At 56.4% G+C, this 23524-nt stretch overlaps 1 protein-coding gene across 3 annotated transcripts in view; it reads left to right on the forward strand.

Moving 5' to 3' along the window:
* The first annotated feature begins 221 nt into the window (after positions 1 to 221).
* CPT1A (carnitine palmitoyltransferase 1A) overlaps positions 222 to 23524 on the forward strand; it is a 51708-nt gene continuing 28405 nt past the window's right edge. The window contains exons 1-5 of one of the 3 annotated variants that reach the window (XM_044260030.1): positions 224 to 296; positions 5109 to 5170; positions 16005 to 16158; positions 18969 to 19108; positions 23000 to 23168. In XM_044260030.1, the coding sequence (XP_044115965.1) occupies positions 16018 to 16158; positions 18969 to 19108; positions 23000 to 23168 (450 nt within the window). In that variant the 5' untranslated portion in view covers positions 224 to 296; positions 5109 to 5170; positions 16005 to 16017. Of the gene's footprint in view, positions 297 to 5108; positions 5171 to 16004; positions 16159 to 18968; positions 19109 to 22996; positions 23169 to 23524 lie in introns of all 3 variants that reach the window. The other 2 variants (XM_044260029.1, XM_044260028.1) reach the window with 2 other exon arrangements.

The following is a 23524-nucleotide window of genomic DNA, read 5'->3' on the forward strand; positions in this document are numbered from 1 at the left end:
TATTGGCAGGGGGCGGAGGTGGCTTGCTCCTCCGCAGCCTCAGTTTCCTCACCTGACAGGCTCCCCTAGGAGCCGCCGAGGCCCCGCCCCGCCCGGGTCCCGCCCCCCGCCCGCCCAGCGCCGGGAGTCTCAGCCCCGCCCGCACCGCGGCCCCGCACGCTCCAGCCAATCGGCGGCGACCGGCGTCGGGTGCACTCGGCCTCGCCCGCGGCCCTCCAGCCCCGGGTTGTCGCTCGCTGCGCTCTCAGTCTGCTGCAGCCTCCGCCGCCGGCGCCGCGCCTCCGCTCGCTGACTTGGTAAGGCTGGGCCGGGGCTGGCTGCGCGCGCGGGGAGGGCGGGCGAGCGGGCGCGGGCCTGCGGGCTGCAGCGGGCTCCCGGCTGGGGCGGCCGGGGACTGCCAGGGCCTGGACCCAGGCGGGAGCGGGGGCCGCGGGCCGCGGCGCGGACAGGGAACCCCTAGCATACCTCCCCCCCCCGGACGGCTGGGTTCGTCAGGAGCCCGAAATGGGAGCGCGGCAGGAACTCCCCACCTTCCGCCGTGGATTGGGTCGGGGGGGGGTGGGGTCCGCCCGGGAGCCGATCTGCTCGCGGGCCTCCCGTGCGGGTCTGGTGCGGCAGCGGGAGGGATGCTCAGCTTTCCGGACTTAGCAGGATGCGCCAAGTTCGGGACTCCCACTCCCCAGGAGTAGATTGGGTCTAGGGTACGTCCAAGGGTCGGTCGGCCCGCCCGCCGGCACAGTGCAGGAGCTGGAGGGATGCTTGGGTCTCTGATTTGGCAGGATGCCTTCGGCCTGGGGCTACTAGGGACGCGGGCTCCCTTTTCCTCTCATCCCACCCCTCTCTTAGGAATGGATTGTGGCTAGGGGTCCGTCCAAGGGTCGCTGAGGCTGCAAGGGGGATGCTCGGCCTCCCAGACTTGGCGGGGCGCCACCAACCCCCTTTTGATCCCTCCGCATCCCTTCCCCCTCTGGGGTGGATTGGGGCTGGGGGACCGTGCTGGGGTCGCGGACTGGTCCCAAGCGGGAGCCAGAGGGACTCTCGAGCCTCGGGACTGCCCGGTGCACCGTCCACCCACTTCCCCGGGGCTGCCCCCGCATTGCAGCCGTCGGGACACGCCCTTGATGCGGGGCTCCTGGCGCGGTCCGAGAGCCTGCCGGGAACGAGGTAGGGGCGCCTGGCCGGAGTTCCCGCTTGCGAGCGCCCTCCCCGTCCCCTGGTGCGGCGCTGGGTGCGAGGCAGGTGGGCGCGGACAGTCCGCCCAAGGTCGCGCCGGGCCCCCGAGACGCCGCGCGGGGCTGGGGGAGGGGCGTCACGTGACCAGGCCTGGGCTCCCTCTCTGCTCGCGAGCCCGGACGGCGCGGTCAGGGCGCCGGAGCGACCCGGGCTCCCCGGCCCCGACGGACGCAGCCCCTAGCCTCCACTCCCTCCGCGAGCCTACGGCCGGGCCACTTCCTTTCGTTTTGCTGGGAAAGGCCGTGGGTCAGCGTCTTTGTGATGTAAATTGGTGGTTGGCGTGCGTTCTGCTGCGGGAACGCAGGTGGGGGCCGGCCTTACTCCTTCCACGCCGAGCTGAACCCCGAGGAATCGGCCGGGTTCCGTACGGAACAGCCTCGGCACCCCGGACTCAGCACCAGGCTCTCGGTCCCTCTCGTGCTCCCTGTGTTGGAAAAATATTTTAAGGGCAGATTGTTGTGGGAAACTGGTAGCTTCGTAAGTTACCGGACAAAATGAAAATCCGTTTAACCTTTTGAGACGTGTATTGGGTTACACCACCTTCGGGCACCGGCGTCCGGTTTCTGGTCATTCCAGATATTCAGGCGCGTTTCTTCTCTTCCGAACCTCCAACCAAGTGACTAAAACATGGCCGAGCTCCCCGGTCTTTTGGTGCCAGCAAGCATCACACCCCCTTCCCGGAGCACTGAAGGTGACTCCGGGGAAGCGCGGCGTACGGAGGGGGACGGTAATGCAGATCGTGAGGCGAGGCAGTGCCCGGTAGTAAGTCATGTGGGGCCATCGTGTCTCATACGAGCTGGATGCAACCCTCAGACCGCGGGGTTGGGGGGGGGTGTGCCTCCGCGCGCCTCGGGGCTCCTCTTCGCCCAGAAACGACCGGTTTCCTTCCGGTGATGCACCGTTGGACCTGACCTTGCGCGCTGAACTCAGTCTGTTGGAAACCCAGCAAAGGGCCATCTTTGGGCGTGCACACACTTTGGATCAGAGTGGCAGAACTGGCATCACGCACAGGCCGAAATAACCTTTCGAGTTTGTACTGAAAACAAGTGGCCCAACCCAGAGGCCAAGGGAATAAACCTGGCGTCCCTGCTGCTGCCGCCCTTGGCCTGACCCTGGACCCGTGGTAAACCGGCGGTCAAGCCTGGGCCTCCAGGGAGCCCTGGGGGAGGGCCCGCGCTTATGCAACCCCGGCCCCTCGTGCCCATTCATAGAAACACTGTTACTGTTTCCTTGGGCTTCCCTGCGAGTCCCTTCCGGACACGCTTGGGGCGCGCGTGGGCGCGGTGCCGCGGTGCCTCCGTGGGACGGCATCGGGCGCGCTCAGCCCTTCCCTGTCCCCAGGGTTGGCCGTGCGGGGCTCGGCCTTCCCACGGAGAGGCGCTGCGTGTCGCCGGGGGAGGAGGTTGGCAGCGCCGGCGACGCGCGCCAGCTCGCTCCGGAAGGTCTCTCGGAGCGGGGCGGGTGGAACAGGATCTGAGTGCCTGGGACGCGCCAGGCCGGGGGCGGGGCTCGCGGTAACCTTTCCCCTACTTTTCGCAGCCGTCACGTGACGCCCGCGGTGGGGGCGGGGCGGGGCGCGCCCGCCGCAGCTGCCGGCCGTGCCCTCGAGGACGCGTTCCAGGCGAGCAGTTAAAGACGCAGCCGGAGCTCCGGGGGCGGTGGGGCTGTGGGGCGGTGGGAGGCGGAAGCGCGCGCGCGCGGCGGCGGCCCGGGGCTGCTTCTGCACTTTGATCCGGGCGGTGTTTCCTTTGTCGGCGAAAAGCGTTCGTCGTTCTGCGTGGCTGCGGCTCCGCGCCGGCGTTGGGCTGGTGGAAGCCCGACTGCGCTTCCGGAGGGACTGGTGCTTTCAGAGGTCCAAAGAAAACCGGCCTGGTCAGGCTGTGTTTCGGAGTCTCGGTCTTCTCCTTTAGCGAGGCCCCTCTTTTCCGAATGGCCTGAGCCTCTCCTGGGCTTCTGCTGCGGAGACTTTGCTGTTTTAAAGAGAAGTAATACAAGGCCACGTCCGAAGTGACATCAAGGCGCAGAGTTGGCCTCCCCGCCCCGGCCCCCGCTCCCCAAACTACCCCACCCCCCTGACAGTCCTTTTGATGCCTGTAGGAGGACTCTAGGCTGTACGGGGCCGGTTGTTTGTTTTTTAAAGTCTGTTAATTAACGCAGGTGAGAGTATGTTCTGTTGATTTCTGACTTTCTGTTGCCCCTTCTGAACTTCACCTTTTACCCCGTGCAAATACTGGGAAGACCTTGGGTTCTCAGCAGACTGGGCGGAAGCCAAATGACCTTTTCGTGTGAAAGTGATTCGGACCCTCAGTTCTCCAGAATGTCCATCTTTAATGTTGTCTGGGTTGTTTTTCTGCTGAGGAATGTTTTTGGAAGTTAATCATTGAAAGAAATGTTGCTGCTGCAATAGGCCAGGCTCTGGTGGTGTTTGCACGTGGGGGGCTGGGGCTGGGCCTGGGACGTAGGGTGGCTGCTGCTCTCCCTGGGAGAGATTATCCAGTAGTTGTCAGACACCAGGTTACTTAGGTAAAAAAGAGAGGATCCACAGTCCCAGGGTGGGGATCCCCCCACCCGTCCCAGGAACCCGAGTGTCACCCTCGATTCTTTCTGACTGTCCCCAAGTCCCACCTGTTACCTTTGCTTCCCATGTGGCTCTTAAACTCACCTTTGTCCTGATTCCTGTGAGCCAAAGTGGGTATTCAAATTTTATCTAAGGGAAGAAGGTGTGAGACCCTTTCTCGGAGGGATTGCTGCAGTGGTGGGGTCCTTTGGGCTGTGCAAGGGAAGCAGGGAGCAGAGGAAGGAAGCCTTTGGGTTCTTCTACTCAGGACCCTTGCTCTACAGTGTTACTATGGCTGGGGGCTTCTTGGCGGAGGTCTGAAAGCTCGCTCCTTCCCACCTCAAGGGACCAGTGACCCCCCCCCCCCAGTATACTGGCTTCTTCTGGGGTTCAGGGTTCTTGATCTCCAGCGCACACACCTCTGTTCTGTTAGGATGCCCTGCTGGGAAATCAGTCCCATGAGGACCGGGGATGTCCAGTTTCTGAGGAGTCAAGCTAGGGGTTAATTCCTTTAAAAGAAGTTCCTCCCTCCTGCTCCCACTGCCCCACTAAAAAGCAACACATGCTTATATTAAAAGCAAACAGAGAATTGCCTTTAAGAAATTGTCTTAGGCTAGAACCCAAACTCTACTTTTTATGAAAGCCTTCCTCATTTATGAGATAATGCATCTGTCTCTAATTTTTCTAAATGTCAGCTCCTCTACTGCCCTTAAAAAGATTTAACATGAAGAGTTTTGGTTTCTTTCTGCTTTTTCAAAAGTGCCCTGTTGCATCATGGGAGGTACAATAAGGTATCCTAGAGATGAACCAGGAGCACTGCTACAAGCTGAATGCCAAAGTTAGATGCTCCGGGAGGTATCAGATCCGGAGGGCGTGGGGGGAGCCAGGAGAGTGAGCGGGGTGCGGGGGGGTGGTGTCTGGTGGAAAGATCCCCACGGAAACCCACGTTCCTGGAGCATGGGACTGCCTTTGGGAAGGTACAGTGTGTTCCTGCCTTAAAGGCATCATGTGGCGTTGGGCCCATCACTTTGCGAGGGGTGGACATTCTGCATGCTTTATGTGCCAGGAAACAGTCTTACAATAAGGTGATGACATTTGCTCAAGGTCTCTCTCTCTCATACACACACAGGCCTGAGTAAGTGGCAGATCTGGAATTCGCATCCAGATCTGCGTTCTCCCAAGCTTGTGCTCCGTCCCTCTAACAGGCTTCCTCCCCAGACCCTGGTGCAGGCCAAGCCCTCACCCCCCCACCCCACCCTGGCCCTCGAGCAGGCTGGATGTGACACTGAATCAGCCATGTGTGTTTCTCGATTTTCAGTTCCTCATCTGTCCAGTGGTGCCTCTGACCCCGTCATTCTGTCTCACAGGAGGAAAGATCGGGTAAGAGAGGCTTCAAGCATGCAAAATGGGCGTGGGTTCTAGCAAATAATACTGTGGCCCCAGGCAGGTTTTATGGACCCGACTGAGCCCAGCAGTCCCTGGACTGGACCTGGGGCTTGACAAGTTCAGCTGCACTTCTGGGTGCAGAGGTGAAGGGCACACATGGGACATCCACCCTGCCTCTGGTTTTAGGAACATTTGTGGGAATGATGTCCTGGTGCGAGTTGCGGTTCAGGGGTTTCTCCTGGCCGTGGGACAATGGCCACTGGTGTGGCTGGAGGCAGGTGTTTCTGGGTATGCAACTGGAGAAAAAGATCTGAACATGTAGTGCAGGAAATGGGCCTGCCGAGGCGTCCTGTATGTTCTTTATAAAAATGTACCCTTGGCGGGGCTCCTGGGTGGCTCCGTCGGCTGAGCATCTACCTTTGTCTCCGGTCCTGATCTCAGGGTCCTAGGATCGGGAGCCACGTCGGGGCTTTGCGGGGAGTCTGCTTTTCCTTTTCCTCTGTCCCCCCACCCATCTGTGTTTTCTCTCTCTCTCTCAAATAAATAAAATGTTTTTAAAAAATGTGACCTCCAGTAACATTTCATGAATGCTTTGTTCTGGCTCAGCTCCTGTTTCTCAGTATTTATCTGATCAGCCCTGACTTACTGAAGTGGGGCAACAGCACGTGAAAATTTGAACTTGCTGGGGGCGCCTGGGGGGCTCCGAGGGTTAAGCCTCTGCTTTCGGCTCAGGTCATGATTCCAGGGTCTTGGGATCGAGCCCCGCATCGGGGCTCTCTGCTCTGCAGGGAGCCTGCTTCCTCATCTCTCTCTGCCTGTCTCTCTGCCTACTTGAGATCTCTATCTGTCAAATAAATTAAAAAAAAAAAAAAGAAAATTTGAACTTGCTGTATTTTTATAGTAGCTCAGTGGGCAGAAGCTGCGTTTTACCTGGAGCTGTAAAACAGAGTACAATGAATCAGAATTCCCTCTATAACCTGCCTTGACTCAGCATATTTGCCCCATAAATGTGAATGGTGTGTTATGGTAGAGTTCACCGCAATGCATGAACTGTATGCCCAGTTAATTAATGCAAATATTGAATGCTCTGTCACAAATTCAAGAGACAGCATTTCACAAGCACCTGGTAACTCAGTTGTTAAGCGTCTGCCTTTAGCTCAGGTCATGATCCCAAGGACCTGGGATCAAGCCCCCGCATCGGGCTCCCTGCTCAGAAGGAAGCCTGCTTCTCCCTCTCCCACTCCTCCTGCTTGTGTTCTCTCTCAGATAAATAAGCAAAGTCTTAAAAAATAAAGAGAGAGAGAGAGAGCATTTCCTTAATGACCGTTCCTGTACCTTTCTTGTCCATGAAGCCTTCCCAGAGACATCAAGTGAGTTTTGAGTCTCACATTCTTGGTTCTAAGATGCCTCCGTTGGGTTAGGGAAATGACGTGTATCTGTATAGCACTTACTGAGAAAACACAAGAGCACAGTTACGGAGAATCCCGTGTGGACACAGCTCAGGGCGTGTATGTGCCCACATATAGGTGGAGAGGGCCTCTTTTTTTGTATCTTTCTGTTAGTGCTAATTTGTGCCTGTACCTTACTTCTCACCCTAACTGTGAACCCGATAGCAGGAATGCTGAATACCAAAGGAGCAAGAAGGAACCTGAGCAAAGTCATGAGCCCTGCTCCACATGCAGGTCTGGGGAGACCCCTGGGATCTGCGATAAGCTTCTAGAACCTTCCAGGTATTTCCCTTGAAGTGCCGTGGGGAACAACACTGAGGTTGGCCTGGGTGCCCCCTCGGTAGCCCTACTTGGCAGGAACATTAGCCATCCTGGAGGCAGAAGCCCCTCTGTGCAGCTGGGCAGAACCCTCCCAGGCCCCGCTTGCTGGACTGCGGAAGAATAGGGCGTCGAGGACACCGGCTCTGTCCTCCAGGAAGGACCTGGCTGCAGGCTCTGCCCGCGGTGTCTCCTCCCGAGAGTTTTTCCGGGGGCGGTGGCCTCCGCATCCTCCCGTCCCAGCTTCCTCCCAGGTTGAGGGATCCAGGTTCTGCTCCGGGAGACCCTGCCTGGTGTTGATGCTGTGCTAAGCCGTTGCTTCCTGTGGGGCCCCTTTCCTCAGCGCAGTCCCCACGCGGCAGCTGCCGACTGCTAGAGGAGATGGGCCGCTCTTCCCCGGATTCTGGTAGCAGGCAGGGCCCACTCCCGCGTGCGAGTAAATTGTGCAATTCTCGTGGCGAGGCTGGTGCCTGTGAATAATTTTAGCATTGGCACCCATCACGTTTGTAGTTACTGTAGTTTTATTGCTGACTGCAAACACATCGTGTCGGTTACAAGAGAGTGACCTAATTTTGTATTTGTGTAGCTTTCGGATTCCTGCGTGGAATTTTTACCAGAGTCCCTACCATTGAACTCGGCGGGTTGAGCACGTGGGGTTTGGAGCTGGACGCGGGTCCGATCCCCAGCTCGGCGGTGTGCCGACTACGACCTTGGGCAGGTGTCTTGACACCCTCACGCTGGTCTGCTCCTTGGTAAACGAGTGCGCATCCCCTGGCTTCTAGCGGGAGTGACGTGGGTCACGGGGGTGAGATGCCTGTCACCTTGGTCACCTCGTCCAGCCTGTGCCAAACAGTTTGGTAGGAGGAATGTATTTTTACCTTCCTGGTGGAAAGCACAGAACACCACCTGTGTGCCGTTATCTGTCCATCTGCCTGCCTACCTTCCTCTCTCCTTATCTGTTGGTTTTGAGGCTGGTTTGAAAGACCTGGGACTGCCCGTAATTACATATTTCACTTGGGTGTCACATGCGGGCTTTATTGTTTGTTTATTACGGGGGTGATTTCCACATCTGAATTTTCCCCGGGCCTGTTCTAGAAGCTGGCTAAGCACTTCGCATCATGCCAACCTTTTACCCCAATCCTTAGCCTGCTGCCTGTGGCAGGATCGGAGGGGTGGGGGTGGCGCCGGGCCAGTCTTCTCCTGGAGGGGCAGGGGACCTAGCTCAGGGATGGCTGGTGTTACGGCTGGCAGGCCGCTGACCTTGTCGGCAAAGAGTCCTGGTGAGGAGGAGGATGGAAGGACAAAGCAGGCTCCTCTGGAAAACAGACCAATGTATTGGCCAAAGATTCAGTGAGTGGCCTTGGTCAGAGTTCTCAAAATTCATCTTCCTGAAAGGGAACAAGGTGGTGTAAGGTCGCCCCTTCCAGATCCTTCACACAGCATCTGGTGTTGGAGACTGACTGTCCGTGCTCCTCACTGGATTCGGGGTGGAAGAAGGCGTCGTGTCCTGGAGACGCCCCCCACTTCCGCTGGGAGATTCAGTGAAGGATGGATTGAAAGTCACCTGCCAGCCAGGTCCAGGAGAATCCCCCGAAGCAGCTGGTGGAAATCCGTTCTCTGGGTACATGGGCTCCAGCGGGAGAGGAGTTTGGAGCTCGGTGTGAAGCCGGGGGATGGGGATGGAAAAAGAGCAGAAGACATCCCTGCCCTGGGCTGGAGTTAGCAGGCCCTTTGGTCATGGTCAGGGTGGGGGAGGGGGTGGAGTGTGGGGCTGGCCCAAGGCGGGGAATGGGAACAGCCACGTAATAGACCAGCCGTGTGAATGCCTGAAGCTTGCGATAAATAGGTCGTTGCTCTGAACCAGAGCGCCTCGTGCTGGATCTTGGTGTCTGCCCGAGAGCGGATTAGGGTAAGGTGCTTAAACCTTCTGGGGCAGACCTTGGGGAACCTCTCCCCTGTAGTGGCCTTCGTGATTCCTAGAGTCGCAAGATCACAGGTCGCTGTGCTCAGCCTGGGGGTGGGTCGCCCAGGGGTGTTGCCGGCAAGGAGGTCTGTGGAAGCTCCCTTTGGCTGGGACTCCAGGGGGGCACGCAGCACCTGATGCGGCCCGAGGGGATGTCTGCAGGGCCCCTGAAAATCAGTAGGTCCACGGCCTGCCAGACCATGCAGACGGGGGGTTTCTGTCTTCTTCCCCACGTGCCGGCTGCTGGCGGTTGCTGCCTCAACCGGCCACTTCCAGTTTACCCCTCAGTGTGACTGGCAGGTGCAGAGTAAGCGGTGGCCTTCCATCCAGAACAGTCCCCCAGGAGCCTTCCCCGTGTCCCAGCAACCAGCCTGCACTCCCGGAACGTGCTTCTGCCGGCAGTCTGTTCCCTCCCACTCAGATTTCTTGTCCGAAAGCCTCTGATGCATCGATAGTTGCTCCTCGGTGATGATTCGAGGGAAGAAATGAGTGACCGAAGGGGGGGTTAAGCTCCCCTTGCAGATGTTTTCTTTGCCACCTCTGCCTCCCCCTTGTCTTCTCTGCTTCTCTTACCCATGTTCTCTTCAGCCGTCTGAGAACTCGGGGCACAGGTGGCTTGCAGCGGGGATGCCGTGTAGACTTGGTCCCCGGAGAAGCCGCTTCTGTCCGCCCAGGTAGCTGGGTGTTCTGCAGGGGTGGGGTGGTGTGGGGACAGCGTACCTTTCCAGATGACCGGGTTCTGCTGCTTACGCCCAGCACGGGGGAGAGGCGTGGAGCAAGGACATTCCAGCCTGTGTGTGTCGGGGCCTGGCAGCTGGTGGCGGTGTCACAGCAGGAGAAGCTGCGGCAGGGAGGGGTGTGAAGCATGACGGGATTCAGCAGTCCGTTCGCTTTGGTGTCAGTGGAGATGCCGTGTGTGTCGGTGGAGGTTAAAGCCCCAGCAGGGGCCTCTGGCGGGGGGGTTGACTCCTGGGGTGCAGAGGGGCTGCAGGAGGAGCTGGCGACCCCCTGCTCAGAATCCCGAGAATCCCGGCGTCGGGGGAGTGGCCGGAGCCGAGAAACTATGAGACTGTACGCGCCGGGTCACCTTATCCAGGAGGAAGAGGACAGGGAGGGAGGTCAGCACCCGGAGACTAACGGTTCAGCTCTGCCCCGCAGGCGAGACGTGGCCGAGCCCCCTGACAGCCCCAGGAGGCAGGGAGGGGGTGCTGCCTGCTCGCCGCCCCCCCCCCCCCCCCGGCACTGCTGTGCTGTGGCCTTCGCTGTGTCCTGGGAGGTTGAAGGGTTACAGAGAAGAGGCCGTCCCGTGTAAACGGCCTGCCAAGTGGCCCAGGGCCCTTCCTCTTCCTCCTCGGGCGCTGGGTTTCCCAGCGGCGCTGACAGAATGGCGGGACAGCCAGGCCTGGCCAGGGACTCCACCCGGGAACAGAGAGCTGGACACCAGGCAGCGTCCAGTCCGCGTGGCTGTCCACAGCTGCGGTTCTGTACTTAGCTGTGTGCCCGACCGTCTTAGGATTTAGAACTTGTGGGACAGAAAACAGCCCTGCTCCGTAGCCCAGTAAGGTTCCCTGGGGCTCTTTTGAGGTCCTCCGCCTTCCTGGTTGTCTGGCATGAATGAATGGCTTCCCTCCCTCCCCGCAGGGCAGGTGGCTTCTCCCCTCCCCCAGCCTCTGCGAGGTCAACCTGAGGGCAGCGACGGTCACTGTGTCTTCATCAGTTCCTCTGGCTGGCCTTTTGGGGAGACTCGGAGGTGGGGGAGGTGGCCCAGGGGGCAGGCTTCTCCCACACCCACCTGGGTGAAAGGGGAGGGCGTGCCCCGCATCCGGGGCTGAGGCCGCCCCGCCCGCCAGGGTGCGGTAGGTCCGCGGTGCTGTGATCCGACGGAGACGCTCTGCTGTTGCTTTTCTGGGTGTCGTTGGGTGGGTCGGGGAGACGCCTCCATGTTGCGGATGCCGAGGAATGCAAGGGCAGGCTGGGGGGCAGGCCGCGGCTCTGGAAACGGACCCCTCTCCTGATTTCACTTGGTCTCCGGGCGTGGGGCCGGGGGCCTCCCCTTGCTCTGTGGGGGCTGGCTTGTGGCTTGTGGGGCTCGCCGGGGGGCAGATGTGCCCAGAAAGGCGGTCACTGCCAAGCCTTGGAAGGGTTTGGAAGCTTTGGAAGTGAATCTCCGAGTGTCGGACGAAGCACTGAGCTACAGCGGACAGCTGTTTTATTTTGTTCAACATATTTTAAAGAAATGATTATGAGGGGGGCACCTGGGTGGCTCAGTGGTTTAAGCCTCTGCCTTGGGCTCAGGTCATGATCTCAGGGTCCTGGGATCAAGCCCCGTAGCGGGCTCTCTGCTCAGCAGGGAGCTTGCTTCCCCTGCTCCCCCTTCTCTGCCTTCCTCTCTGCCTGCAAATGAATAAACAAAAATGTTAAAAAGAAATGATTATGAGAGGATCACAAACCTACAGAAGAAAAGAGACCAGCATAACAGACCCCCCCCATATGGCCACGCCCGACTTCACCAGTTCCCACGCATGGCCAGACCGTCCCTCCGTCCCTCCACACCCAGGGGTTTGGAAGCAGACCCTGCACCGGACGAAGGATGAAATTGTGTTGATACGTTATTTCGGTGTGCATTGCTAAAAGATGGTGGCTCTTTTATTTTATTAAAGATTTTATTTACTTACTCGAGAGAGACTGAGTGAGCGAGACAGAGCGAGTGAGTGAGAGAGAGCACGAGCAGGGAGCGGGCAGAGGGAGAGGGAGAAGCAGACTCCCGCTGAGCAGGGAGCCCCCCACGGGGCTTGATCCCAAGACCCTGGGGTCATGACCTGAGCCGGAGGCAGACGCCCAACCGACTGAGCCACCAGGCACCCCTTTATGTGCAGGTCTTTTAGCAAGTAACCACCATATCCTACACCCCCTAAAAAATATTTAACGTCTTCCTCGGACGCCGCGAGCTGACAGTGGCTGGGAGCAGGGAGTCCTCACTGCGTGGGACACCGGTGGCCCCGCCCACCTGCATGATGTATTTGAGGAGAGAAGGTTTAGGTGCGTTGCTGTTCAATAGACAATACTTCAGTTTCAAGGCGGCCTTCTTTTTTAGTAACAGCTCTTATGGCGATGCGACTTACCGGGCCGTCCGATGCCCATCTTAAGTGCACGCATGCGAGGTCGTGAGTCTGTTCCCAGACGGGCACCCAGCACCGTGGTCGGGTTTCTTTTGAACATTTTCATCACCCCAGAAAGAAGCCATCCCTCCCCTCAGCCATCTGCCCCTCGCGGTGCCCGCCCCCCCCCACGCCCCGTGGGCCCCAGCCCCCTGTTCTGGACACTCCGCGTACATGGACGCATGCAGCAGGTGGCCTGTCCGTACTAGAAGGTTCTCGAGGCTCTAGTCGCCTGTGACATGCTTCGTTCCTTAGTTACAGTCAAAGAACACTCTGTTGCTCTGTCCGGTGGATTGTTACGTTTTATCGGCTGTTCGTCAGGGGAAGGACGTTTTGGCTGTCTTTGTGTTTTGGCTATTGTGTGTCATGGCATCTCATGGACCTCCACATGCGGGATTTTGAGCGGACACGTGTTGGGCAGCTGGGAGTGGAAGCGTGGGGCTGTGTGCTAACAGAAACTTTTGAGAAACTGCCAGACCATGGCCGGCCCATCGCACATCCCCACCCATGGTGTGTGGGGGTTCCGGGTTCTCCGCGGCCTCGCCAGCACCTGTTACTCTCAGTCTCATGGGTTCTGGCCGTCCTGGTGGGCTAGTGGTGGCATTTGGCCTTGGCTTTGATTTGCATTTCTCCTACGGCTACAGGAGGGCGCATCAGAAGCATAGATTGTTTCTTTTTTTTTTCTTAAGTAGGCTCCATGCCCAGAGGGAGCCTGGGGTGGGGCGTGAAGGCGTGACCCTGAGATCAAGACCCCCGCTGAGATCAGAGTCAGATGCTTAACCGGCTGAGCCATCCAGGTGCCCCTGTAACCGCTAATGTTTTTAAACGTGGGCTGTGGATGCTGGGAAAGGGGGTGGGATTTTCCCTCTGCTAGATTTGCAGGGGGAGTTTTTCAAACCTTTGTCAGGCGGTTCACTAGTGACTGCGATGGCTCGAAGCGGAAGGCCGATGCAGGGCAGTGGCTTGCCTACTGCAGAACTAGAGGAAGATTGTCCATTTAGGCCTCTTATCTTTGGTTTTTACTGTGAACCAATCCAAACGAGCAAATCCTTAGTAAAGTCAGGGTTCTGATAAGGCCACTGACTCCCGGAAGGGAGACTACACATCCTCCGCCCACCCACGGTCCCCAGCAGAGCGTAGATCCGTGAGCGAGCTCTGGACCCGTGCCTTCGGATCAAATCGCTGCAGACGCTCTGTTTAAGTTCTCTCTCCTGCTGTTAATAATCTCTCGTGTCTGGGACGCCTGGGTGGCTCAGTTGGTTAAGCGGCTGCCTTCCGCTCAGGTCATGATCCCAGCATTCTGGGATCGAGTCCCACATTGGGATTCTTGCTCGGCGGGGAGCCTGCTTCTCCCTCTGTCTCTGCCTGCCATTCTGTCTGCCTGTGCTTGCTCTCTCTCCCTCTCTCTCTCTGACAAATAAATAAATCTTTAAAAAAAAAAAATAATCTCTCGTGTCCATATAAAGCCCTTGCAAGATCTTACAGACCATCAAAAGGGTGGCCAGTCTGTAACTTTGCTCAGCTTCCTGCTCGGCAGAATCATCCCTGTGATGCCCAGCTCCTGCGGCACGTGGAGAGGGGTCCAGGGTGGACCTGGAGGCTCCGGCAGGATCCTCGAGCCACTTGGGTAGTTTTTCGAGAAAAGGATTCAGAGCTGTTGGGGTGCCCTCTTCCACATCCTGAGCTCTCCGCAGGAGGCATTTGCTTGGAGGTCTCCCTGCTTTCAGGCTCAGGATCCGTTTCCGCGACGCTGGCCGGGCTACAGCGACGGGCCCCGCATCTGCGGAGTCACACCTGGGTCACCGGGGGACACACTGCAGGTCCCGTTCAGCTGAGGTTATTCTCAGCGGATTGCGGTTTGGCTGACTTGCTCCTTCCCTTCGTAATAGTCGAAGTGGATTCCTAGGTTTGTGTGCGGACGCTGCCCAGGGCTGCCCACCCCAGCCTCTCCTTCTGCCCCCAACGACGTCAGATGTGGTGGGTCCACACGGCACCTCTCCCTTGCTACCCCCATGCAGCGACTCTCCTGTGGCGGGGAAGGGGCTCCCCTGAGCGGACAGTTCGAGCCAGAAGCCCCAGGGTGCTGCTAAATAAAGCCTGTCTGGGGTGGCTTGTCCTCCTCATGTCCCCACTCATGTCACTCTGGGCCACCGTCTCCTGGAGGACCGAAGCCTCTGCTTCTTACTGTCTTGCTTCCCTGCCCTGCCACCAGCCGTGCTGTAGCCAGAGAGCTCTTCTCTTCTTAAAGATTTATCTACGTGAGAGAGAGAGAGTGAGCGAGCAGGGGCAGGAGGGGCGGAGGGAAAGCACGCGAGAGAGAATCCAGGCAGACTCCCCGCCGAGCACGGAGCCGGCATGGAGTCTGATCTCACAACCCCGCCACCAAGAGCGGGATGCTTCACCGACGGAGCCCCCCGGGCGCCCCCAGAGGGGACTTCACGAGAGCAGAAATAGTAACTTAAAGCCCTTGGACGTTTCTCCTTTACCTTTGGTGTAAAACCCAGCAGCCTCCCCTGGCTGCCTCTGAGCTTTCGCTTGCGGTAGGAGCCCATGAATGTAGGCTGTGTGTGCCCCTCGGGGCCTCTGATGGGGCGTTTGTTCCAATCGGCCGAAGCGAAGCAGGTTTGGCTTTTTTACTGGGCGTGTCTGACCGCGGGGCCCCTGCTGGTGTGTGGGGGTCCTCCGCCCGGGCCCCAGCAGGCGTCGGCAGGTGGGAACGGGAGGCATAGCTGGAGATAAGAAAACACACACACATTGGGGCGCCTGGGTGGCTCAGTGGGTTAAGCCGCTGCCTTCGGCTCAGGTCATGATCTCAGGGTCCTGGGATCGAGTCCCGCATCGGGCTCTCTGCTCAGCGGGGAGCTTGCTTCCTCCTCTCTCTCTGCCTGCCTCTCTGCCTACTTGTGAACTCTCTCTGTCAAATAAATAAATAAAATCTTAAAAAAAAAGAAAACACACACACGATGGTGGACTTTTGTTATGGTTCTTGGAAGCTTCCACCCGCTCTGCTCGCTTCCTTGGAATGGCGGGTGGCTCCGGCACAGTTTAGGAAGAGACGGCTCGGTCCCACGGCTCCAGAAGGTGGCAGAGGCGCCGGCTTCGCGGGAGGGAGGCCATGAGGTGTTCGGGAGTCCCCAAGGAAGAAGACCCGGCTGTGAAGCTGTTGAAAGGAAACGGTTCTAGTCGTTGGGGCGGGACAGGAAGCCCAAGCGGGCCTGCTTGCAGGGGGTTAATGCCCCCCTAGTTAAGGTTCCACCCTATGGGTTGTTGACCCAAGTCAGTCACAGCCTCTGAGGAGGAGGAGGAGGAGGAGGAGGAGGAAGGGGACTTGGCTCCATCCGTAGACACCCTTAAACACCTATTCCCGAGGATTCCATGCCTCTCCTTTCCATGGAGTCTTGTGGTGCCTGAGATGGTTTCCAGAGAGCCCCACACGCACCCCAGAGTCCTGTGCTCCTGCCTGGAGATAAGGGGTTCAGGGCCATCGTGGACTCATCTGGGGACCCTCTGGGTTTGTTCTGCACCAGCCTCCAGATGGCTGGTGGGTGGGGATGAGATTGGCAGGCGATGAAATGGCCACCAGCTTCCAGCGTCGGCTGGGTGTGGCCAGGGCTGCTGGCCTGGACGGATGGTTCGGTAGGACGGCTGGGGCCGGGGATGGGGGTTTGCGTGGGCCTGGGGCCTGGAGCCCTGTGGTGGCCATGGGGGGTTCCACTCCTGGACTCCCAGCAGAGGCGACAGGGGGCTGTGTAGCGCTGGACGGGACGGGGAGGGGGCGGCGGGGCCCATCGTACCGGACCTGGGTCTGTGAGTGGAACATTAAGTTTGGGAAACGGCCGGGAAGGACGTCACGCGGGACGAACCCCAGGTCCGGGCGACGGGTTTCCTAGTGTCCCGTCATGTGCCGGCCCCGTCACACTCTCCCCCCCACCTCCTCCTAGGACGTTGCCGAAGATGGCAGAAGCCCACCAAGCCGTGGCCTTCCAGTTCACGGTCACCCCGGACGGGATCGACCTGCGGCTGAGCCACGAAGCCCTCAAGCAGATCTATCTGTCCGGACTGCATTCCTGGAAGAAGAAGTTCATCAGGTTCAAGGTGGGCCAGCCCTTGTCTCAGTCTGTGCGGGGCTCACGGGGGCAGGCGCTGGCGCGGTGGGCGGGTTTCGGAGAGCCGGTCCGGCGGTCCATACTCCCAGGGCGCTTAGGACACGCTTCCGCTTACACGCCCGCGGCCCGAGTTCTGGAAGAAGTGCTGTAAGGCGGGCCGGGGCTTCGGCACGCTCTGGGGGTGAGTGAGGGAGCAGAGAGGGCGAGTGACCTGCTCAGAGAAGCGCAGGAAGGACTAGAACCCATGTCTCTGAGTCCAGAACTCTTAACACCTTCTAGAAAGAGGACGGTCTCCCAGCCGGGGGAAGGCGGGGCCTTATCTAACAGGTGCCTCGCTGATAACACGGCCGGATGGCGAAATCCCAGCGTCCATCCGAACAGAGGCAACTTCCCTGTTCTCAGTTCTGTTTCCCTGAAAGACTGGAAAGGTTTTCACAGTTTTTAATCAAGCACGAGTCTCGTTTTTTCACTTGTTCGTTGTTGAATTGACTTCGAAAATCGCAGGAGGAGTAAGAGGCGCGTTTAGAAGGAATTCAGTGGGGGAGAGAGTTCAGCGTTACCTGCCTGGGGAATGAGGAAAACGGCAAACTGCAATTGTTCTCCAGTTTCCTCGTGGCTACGAGGAGGAGCCAGAATAGGTGGGAACAGTGAGTCAGAGAAGGGGGACAGGCCCTGGGCAACCGGCCCGGCTGGACAGGCGCTGCCCTCGCAGCTGGTGGCCCCCACAGCGGCCCCTGCGGTGGAGGAGTCGCCACCTACAGGAGGAAGCCCGCATTGCCACCTGACCTTGCCCAGAGCAAATCCTTTTTACCCTCCTATCCCGGAAAAGGGAGACTTGGGTGCAGAGCTGTGGCGTCAGTCCCTGTAAGCCACTGGAAATGTTCATTTAAAGACGTTGTCTCTATCTCTATCAAATAAATAAAATCTTAAAAAAAATTTTTTTTTTTTAAATCTACACTCAGCAACTTTCCTTTAAAAAGAAAAAAATTCGTTGGTAGGCTGAGGGGGCAAGAGCAGTAGGCTGGAAGAGAGAAGATAAACAGTTCACAGCCACGCCTGACCGAGTGGTTACAGAGCACCGCGTGGCTCATAGCTTAGAGCGGCTGCAGGGGGAGGCTGGGGTGAGCGGGAGACCTTTTATCTGGGCCCTTCCTGCCTCCACTTTAATGTAACGTCACAGAGTAGGTGTGTGTGTCTATCAGAGAACACCAGGAGAACTCCGACTTTTTAGAAGATGTTTTTTTTTTTTTTTTAAAGATTTTATTTATTTATTTGACAGAGAGAAATCACAAGTAGGCAGAGAGGCAGGCAGAGAGAGAGAGGGGGAAGCAGGCTCCCTGCTGAGCAGAGAGCCCGATGCGGGACTCGATCCCAGGACTCTGAGATCATGACCTGAGCCGAAGGCAGCGGCTTAACCCACTGAGCCACCCAGGCGCCCTAGAAGATGTTTTTATTACACTTCTAGACAATAGGAAATCCAGGGAAATGACATGTGAAGGTCCCCGTAGCTCCTAAAAGAATTCAAATAAGCTTTGAGAGTTTTAAAATCCATTGTCTTAGTCAAATTGATTGCTTATTTTTTTTTTAATTATTTATTTGAGAGAGAGACAGAGTGAAAGAGCATGAGAGGGGAGGTCAGAGGGAGAAGCAGACTCCCCATGGAGCTGGGAGCCTGATGTGGGACTCGATCCCGGGACTCCAGGATCATGACCTGAGCTGAAGGCAGTTGCCCAACCAACTGAGCCACCCAGGCGTCCAAATTGATTGCTTATTAAGATGGCTTTAGTAAGATATATTTTTGGGGGGTGCCTGGGTGGCTTGGTCATTTAAGCGACTGCCTTTGGCTCAGATCATGGTCCTGGAGTCCTAGGATCGAGTCCCTCATTGGGTTCCCTGCTCAGCATCCCTGCTTCTGCCTCTGACCCTACCCCTTCTCATGCTCATTTTCTCTCTCAAATAAATAAAAATCTTTTTTAAGAAAGGAATTTTTTTTTTAATTAGAGGTTTTAAAACACAGAAATAAAGAGAATAAGGAGCCCCAAGGCTCACCTGGGTTCCAGAATTTTGTTTCATATCTGCCTTCTGTTCCTGCCACTCCTTTGTGGTTTTTAGGGTTGGGAAGTAGGGGGGTTTGGCTGAGGGATCATACAGCAAATTCTTTTTTTTTTCTTTTTTTAAAGATTTTATTTATTTACTTGACAGAGAGAGATCAAAAGTAGGCAGAGCAGGAGGCGGGGGGGGGGCGAAGCAGGCTTCCCGCTGAGCAGAGAGCCTGATGCGGGGCTCGATCCCAGGACCCTGAGATCATGACCTGAGCCAAAGGCAGAAGCTTAACCCACTGAGGCATCCAAGCGCCCCCATACAGCAAATTCTTAATGTGGAGAGAGGTCTCCTCAAAATACTTGGGGATTGAGAAGCCTCTTGATTCAGGAGTGGCAGGAGGGGTGGTTTTGGGTGTAGCCGACTGGGGAGAGGACTTCATGGTTGACTTAGTGACATCCTTAACTCAAAGGTGTCATGAATTAGTCTGGGTGGAGCTCAGGAATCAATGTTAAACTCATGCCTCGGGTGATTCAAATGTCCTGGGGTCACTCTCAGGATATCTGCTTCAGGGAGGGATTTGGCTCAGAAGTAGAGGAAGAGAAGGGGCTGGAGGCTGCGGGGGCTTCTACAGTGGTCACTTAGCCATCGTGAGCTACAAAGGCCTCCCAGCCACTGCCGTCATGCCACTGCCCCCATCACCAGGGCCCAAGGACTTCGTGGGTGGGACAGTACTCACGGTCCGTGTTCTGTTTCTAGAATGGCATCATCACTGGTGTGTACCCGGCGAGCCCCTCCAGCTGGCTTATCGTGGTGGTGGGGGTGATGTCAACCATGTATGTCAAGGTCGACCCCTCGCTGGGGATAATTGCAAAAATCAATCGGACCCTGGACACGACGTAAGTACTCTTTTCAAATCTCCAATTGTCTAGGAAGTTAGCGATTTTTGTTGCTGGTATTTTTATGTCTTTTCAAATTATAAGGACCGTTACTGTGCTGATTCCATTTGAAGCTTGCTTGGCTGTTCTCCTGTAGGCTTTCTTCTGTGTATAAGGCCCTCAGGGAGTTTGGGATCCCTCCTGGCCCTCTCTCCGAAGATGGCCTTGGTCCTGACTGCTCTGGAATGTCGTGTCAGGACCCACGGTTGTGGTCAGAGCACCTTGCCTGGCTGGGGAATCCTCAAAAGGAATTTCTGCTCTAGGAGCTGGTCCTGGACATGATCAGCTCTTTGCACTGGCGTCTGTGACCCTGAGAACTGACTGCTCTGGGGGGACCTCAGCCCCTTCGCTCCCTGTCAGAGTGGCTCAGAACCCCAGTGGGAACCCCTGCGCTCCTGAGAATTTCCCATCCGACTGAGTCGCTCGTGACCTCCATGCTGCCTCGAGAGCACTGGCTTGTGCCTTTATAAGCGTCTGCAAGGCCTTGAATAAAAATTCCATCATTGCAGGGGAAGCGTGTCTGGGCTGGACCCCTGCCAGATTCCCTGCTCTGCCTGGAGGCCAGGGAGGCCGAGGCAGGGACCCTGACACTCCGGGGAAACCTTGCTCCTGCTGTCCTTGTGACCCCCGCAGACAGCTGGGTGGCCGTGCATTGGGTCGTGCTTTTCAGACTCTGGTGCATCTAACACAGTTTTAATTTACTCTTCACCGTGGGCTCTTAGCCCTGGATTATGCTTAGAAGTATTGGCTATTTAAAGCCCTTTATAATCTGGGTCTTTATACTATTTGTTTCTTTGTCTAAACCAACTGCGGTGAACTGGGCCATGCCTGGCCCAAATTTAGAAAGACCAGGTTAGGGGTCAGCGTCTTCCCAGGCTCAAGGGTCATTCTGGAACCGTCTCTCTGGAGAGCACCTGCCGACCGCCCCAGGTGGCTGTTTTCACGAATGCAGACGTACTTGGCTGGGTTTGCTCTGCGTCCGTCCAGGCTCTGCAGCCTCAGAAGGAACGTGTTCTTTAGCTTTTTCTTTTCTTTCTTTTTTTTTTTTTTTTTTTTGCTAATACTGTTCATTGATGTGCCCATGTGTCTATTACCAAAAAAGTCACAACACGGGATTTGACAAGTAAGTTCTGGAGCAAAAGTATTTTACTTTGAAGACCATTTGTTTCAGTGTTACTTAACTATCGGAAGGTATTAACTTGGTGGTTTTTAAATATGGGAGTTATCTCTAGGTTACGTCTGTTGGTCGTTTTCATAATTTGAAGCACGCCAAAATAATTTTTAAAAACGAGCTGTAATTGACATACCATATTATATTAGTTTTAGGCATATAACATAATAATCTGGTAGATGTACGGAGCTCACACTGATTACCACAAGTAATTAAGTGACGTCACCACATGTACATACAGATTTATTTTTCTTGTGATGAGAACTTTTAGGATCTCCTCTCCTAGCAGTTTTATTTTTTTATTTTTTTTTAAAGATTTTATTTATTTATTTGACAGACAGAGATCACAAGCAGGCAGAGGCAGGCAGAGAGAGAGGAGGAAGCAGGCTCCCTGCTGAGCAGAGAGCCCGATGTGGGGCTGGATCCCAGGACTCTGAGATCATGACCCGAGCTGAAGGCAGCGGCTTAACCCACTGAGCCACCCAGGCGCCCCTCTCCTAGCAGTTTTAAATATGCATTATGTTATTGCTAACTATAGTTAGCATGATCCCTAAATCTTTTTTTTTTTTTTTTGGTCTTATAATGGGAAGTTTATACCCTTTTATTTTTCTCAAGGTTTTATGTTTTCAGTAATCACCATGGGGCTTGAACTCACAGCCCTGAGATCAAGTGTCGGGCACACTCCTAACGGAGCCAGCCGGGCGGGCCTGGAAGTTTGTGCCTTTGGACCACCTGCCCCCGTTTTGCCCATCCCCCACTCTCTGGATCTAGGAATTTAGATTTTTGTTTCAGATTCGATATCTAAGTGAGATCCTACAGGATCCGTCTCTCTCCGTTGGACTTACTTCGCTTGGTGTAATGCCCTTTTGTCTGTGTGCCCGTCAGTGGGCACGTAGGAGGTTTTCGTGTCTCAGCTGTTGTGGATGTTGCCAGGTGGACTTGGGGATGCGGGTGTGTTTTCAAGAGACTGATTTCCTGGGGCACCTGGGTGGCTCAGTGGGGTAAAGCCTCTGCTTTCAGCTCAGGTCATGACCTCAGGGTCCTGGGGTCCAGCCCCACATTGGGCTCTCTGCTCAGCAGGGAACCTGCTTCCCCTGAATCCTGCCTGCCTCTCTGCCTACTTGTGATCTCTCTCTGTCAAATAAATAAACAAATAAATCTTCCAAAAAAAAAAAAAAAAAAGAGACTGATTTCCGATAAATACTCAGAAGTAGAGTTGCTGGATCTTAGGGCAGTTCTGTTTTTAGTTTTTTTGAGGAAGCTCTATCTTGTACTCCACGGCGGCTGCCCCAGCGGTACCCGAAGGTTCCCTATTTTCTGTGTCCTTGCCAACATTTGGTGTTTAAATCCCTTTTATTTTAAAACTAGCTTGTGGTTTCTAAAACAACTGGAACGAAAAACAAGACCACAGAGCTTTTGTACGGTCCCGTCTTTCCCATACGGCGTGTCTCTTTCCTTAGCAAGTGAAGAATTGTCTCGCTTGAAGTTTATTACTTACGTGACTGTTTTGCAGTTGGTGTCCGACTCTCGATTTCAGCTCAGGTCGTGATCTCAGGGTCCTGGGATTGAGCCTCAAATGGGGCTCTGCGTTGAGCAGGGGGGGTCTGCTTGAGATTCTCTCTCTCTCTCCCTCTCCCCCAACCCCTGCTCACGCTCTCTCTCTCAATAAATCAATAAAATCTTTTTTTTTCAATCAGTAGAGCATGCAACTCTTTTTTTTTTTTAAAGATTTTATTTATTTATTTGAGAGAGAGACAGTGAGAGAGAACATGAGCGAGGAGAAGGTCAGAAGGAGAAGCAGACTCCGCATGGAGCTGGGAGCCCGATGCGGGACTCGATCCCAGGACTCCGGGATCACGACCCGAGCCGAAGGCAGTCGCCCAACCAACTGAGCCACCCAGGCGTCCCTAAAATCTTTTTTTTTTTTTTTAAAGATTTTATTTATTATTTATTTGACAGGCAAAGATCACAAGTAGGCATAGAGGCAGGCAGAGAGAGAGGGGGAAGCAGGCTCCCTGCCGAGCAGAGAGCCCGATGTGGGGCTTGATCCCAGGACCCCGGGATCATGACCTGAGCCGAAGGCAGAGGCTTTAATCCACTGAGCCATCCAGGCACCCCAAATCAATAAAATCTTTTAAAAAAATAAATGGTCATTTTGTAGCATCAGTTTCTTTCCCACCTGGATCCAAATCAGGCTCTTTTGGTAGAAGCAGCCGCACCGGTTTTCCCCAGTGACCGGAGCATCTGCGAGTCCTGGCCATATCCGAAGTGATGCTGGAGGAAGGAGAGGGGCAGGAAGGGAACGGCCCAGAGGTGCGGTGGACACCCGGCTAAGGCAGTGTGCTGGTGGACCCGGGCCGTGCCGGTGGACCCGGGCCGTGGGTTTCGCTGTGGGTTTCACCGTGGACAGCCCACCACCTCACACGTCCCCTGTCCCCATCCCCAGACGCCGGAGGAAGTTGCGGGGAGGTTCCCCCCAAGGATGCAGGAGGCTTGGTTTGTCCCAACGACGGGAGAGCAGTGCCTGAGCCTTTGAGAGCCGGGTTGGCACTCAGGGGTTGTGGCGTCCTGTCTTGGACTCGGGGCCCTCGGTCCCCCTCGTGTGGAGGGAAGGCCGCTCTGGCTGGTGGCGTGCGGTGGCCCCGCTAACGTGTGCTCGGCTCGTGTCGTCTCCCCAGCAGCTGCATGTCCAGCCAGACGAAGCACGTGGTCAGCGGCCTCCTCTTCGGCACGGGCCTGTGGGTGGCCCTCATCGTCACCATGCGCTACTCCCTCAAGGTGCTGCTGTCCTACCACGGCTGGATGTTCGCCCAGCACGGCAAGATGAGCCGGGCCACCAAGATCTGGATGGTAAGGGATCCCCTCTGTGCTCATGGCACCCAGCTGCTGTGGATGGTTTCTTAGTGCTTTTTTGGGGTACGCCTGGTGCACGCCAGGCCGCCCAGCTGGTAGCGGCGTGCAGGGCTGGTTGGGCCTGGGGGTCAGTACGCACATGGGGAGCCACGGCCATTATCAGCGCTGCACACTTTGCTCTGCCCGCCCCCCCAGCTTCCTCGTGTCCCCCCCGCCTTTCCTTTGTGGTGAGAGCTCGTAAGTCAGATGTGCCGTCTTAGCGGAGGCTTAAGTGCGCCAGAGCAGCCCCGGGCCCCCGAGAGCCGCCAACCCCCTTGCCACCGTATTTGCCCTTCCAGGTCTGGATCCTCTCA

The sequence above is a fragment of the Neovison vison genome, chromosome 7 (genome assembly GCF_020171115.1).
Source record: "Neovison vison isolate M4711 chromosome 7, ASM_NN_V1, whole genome shotgun sequence".
In the NCBI taxonomy this organism is placed as follows: Eukaryota; Metazoa; Chordata; class Mammalia; order Carnivora; family Mustelidae; genus Neogale; species Neogale vison.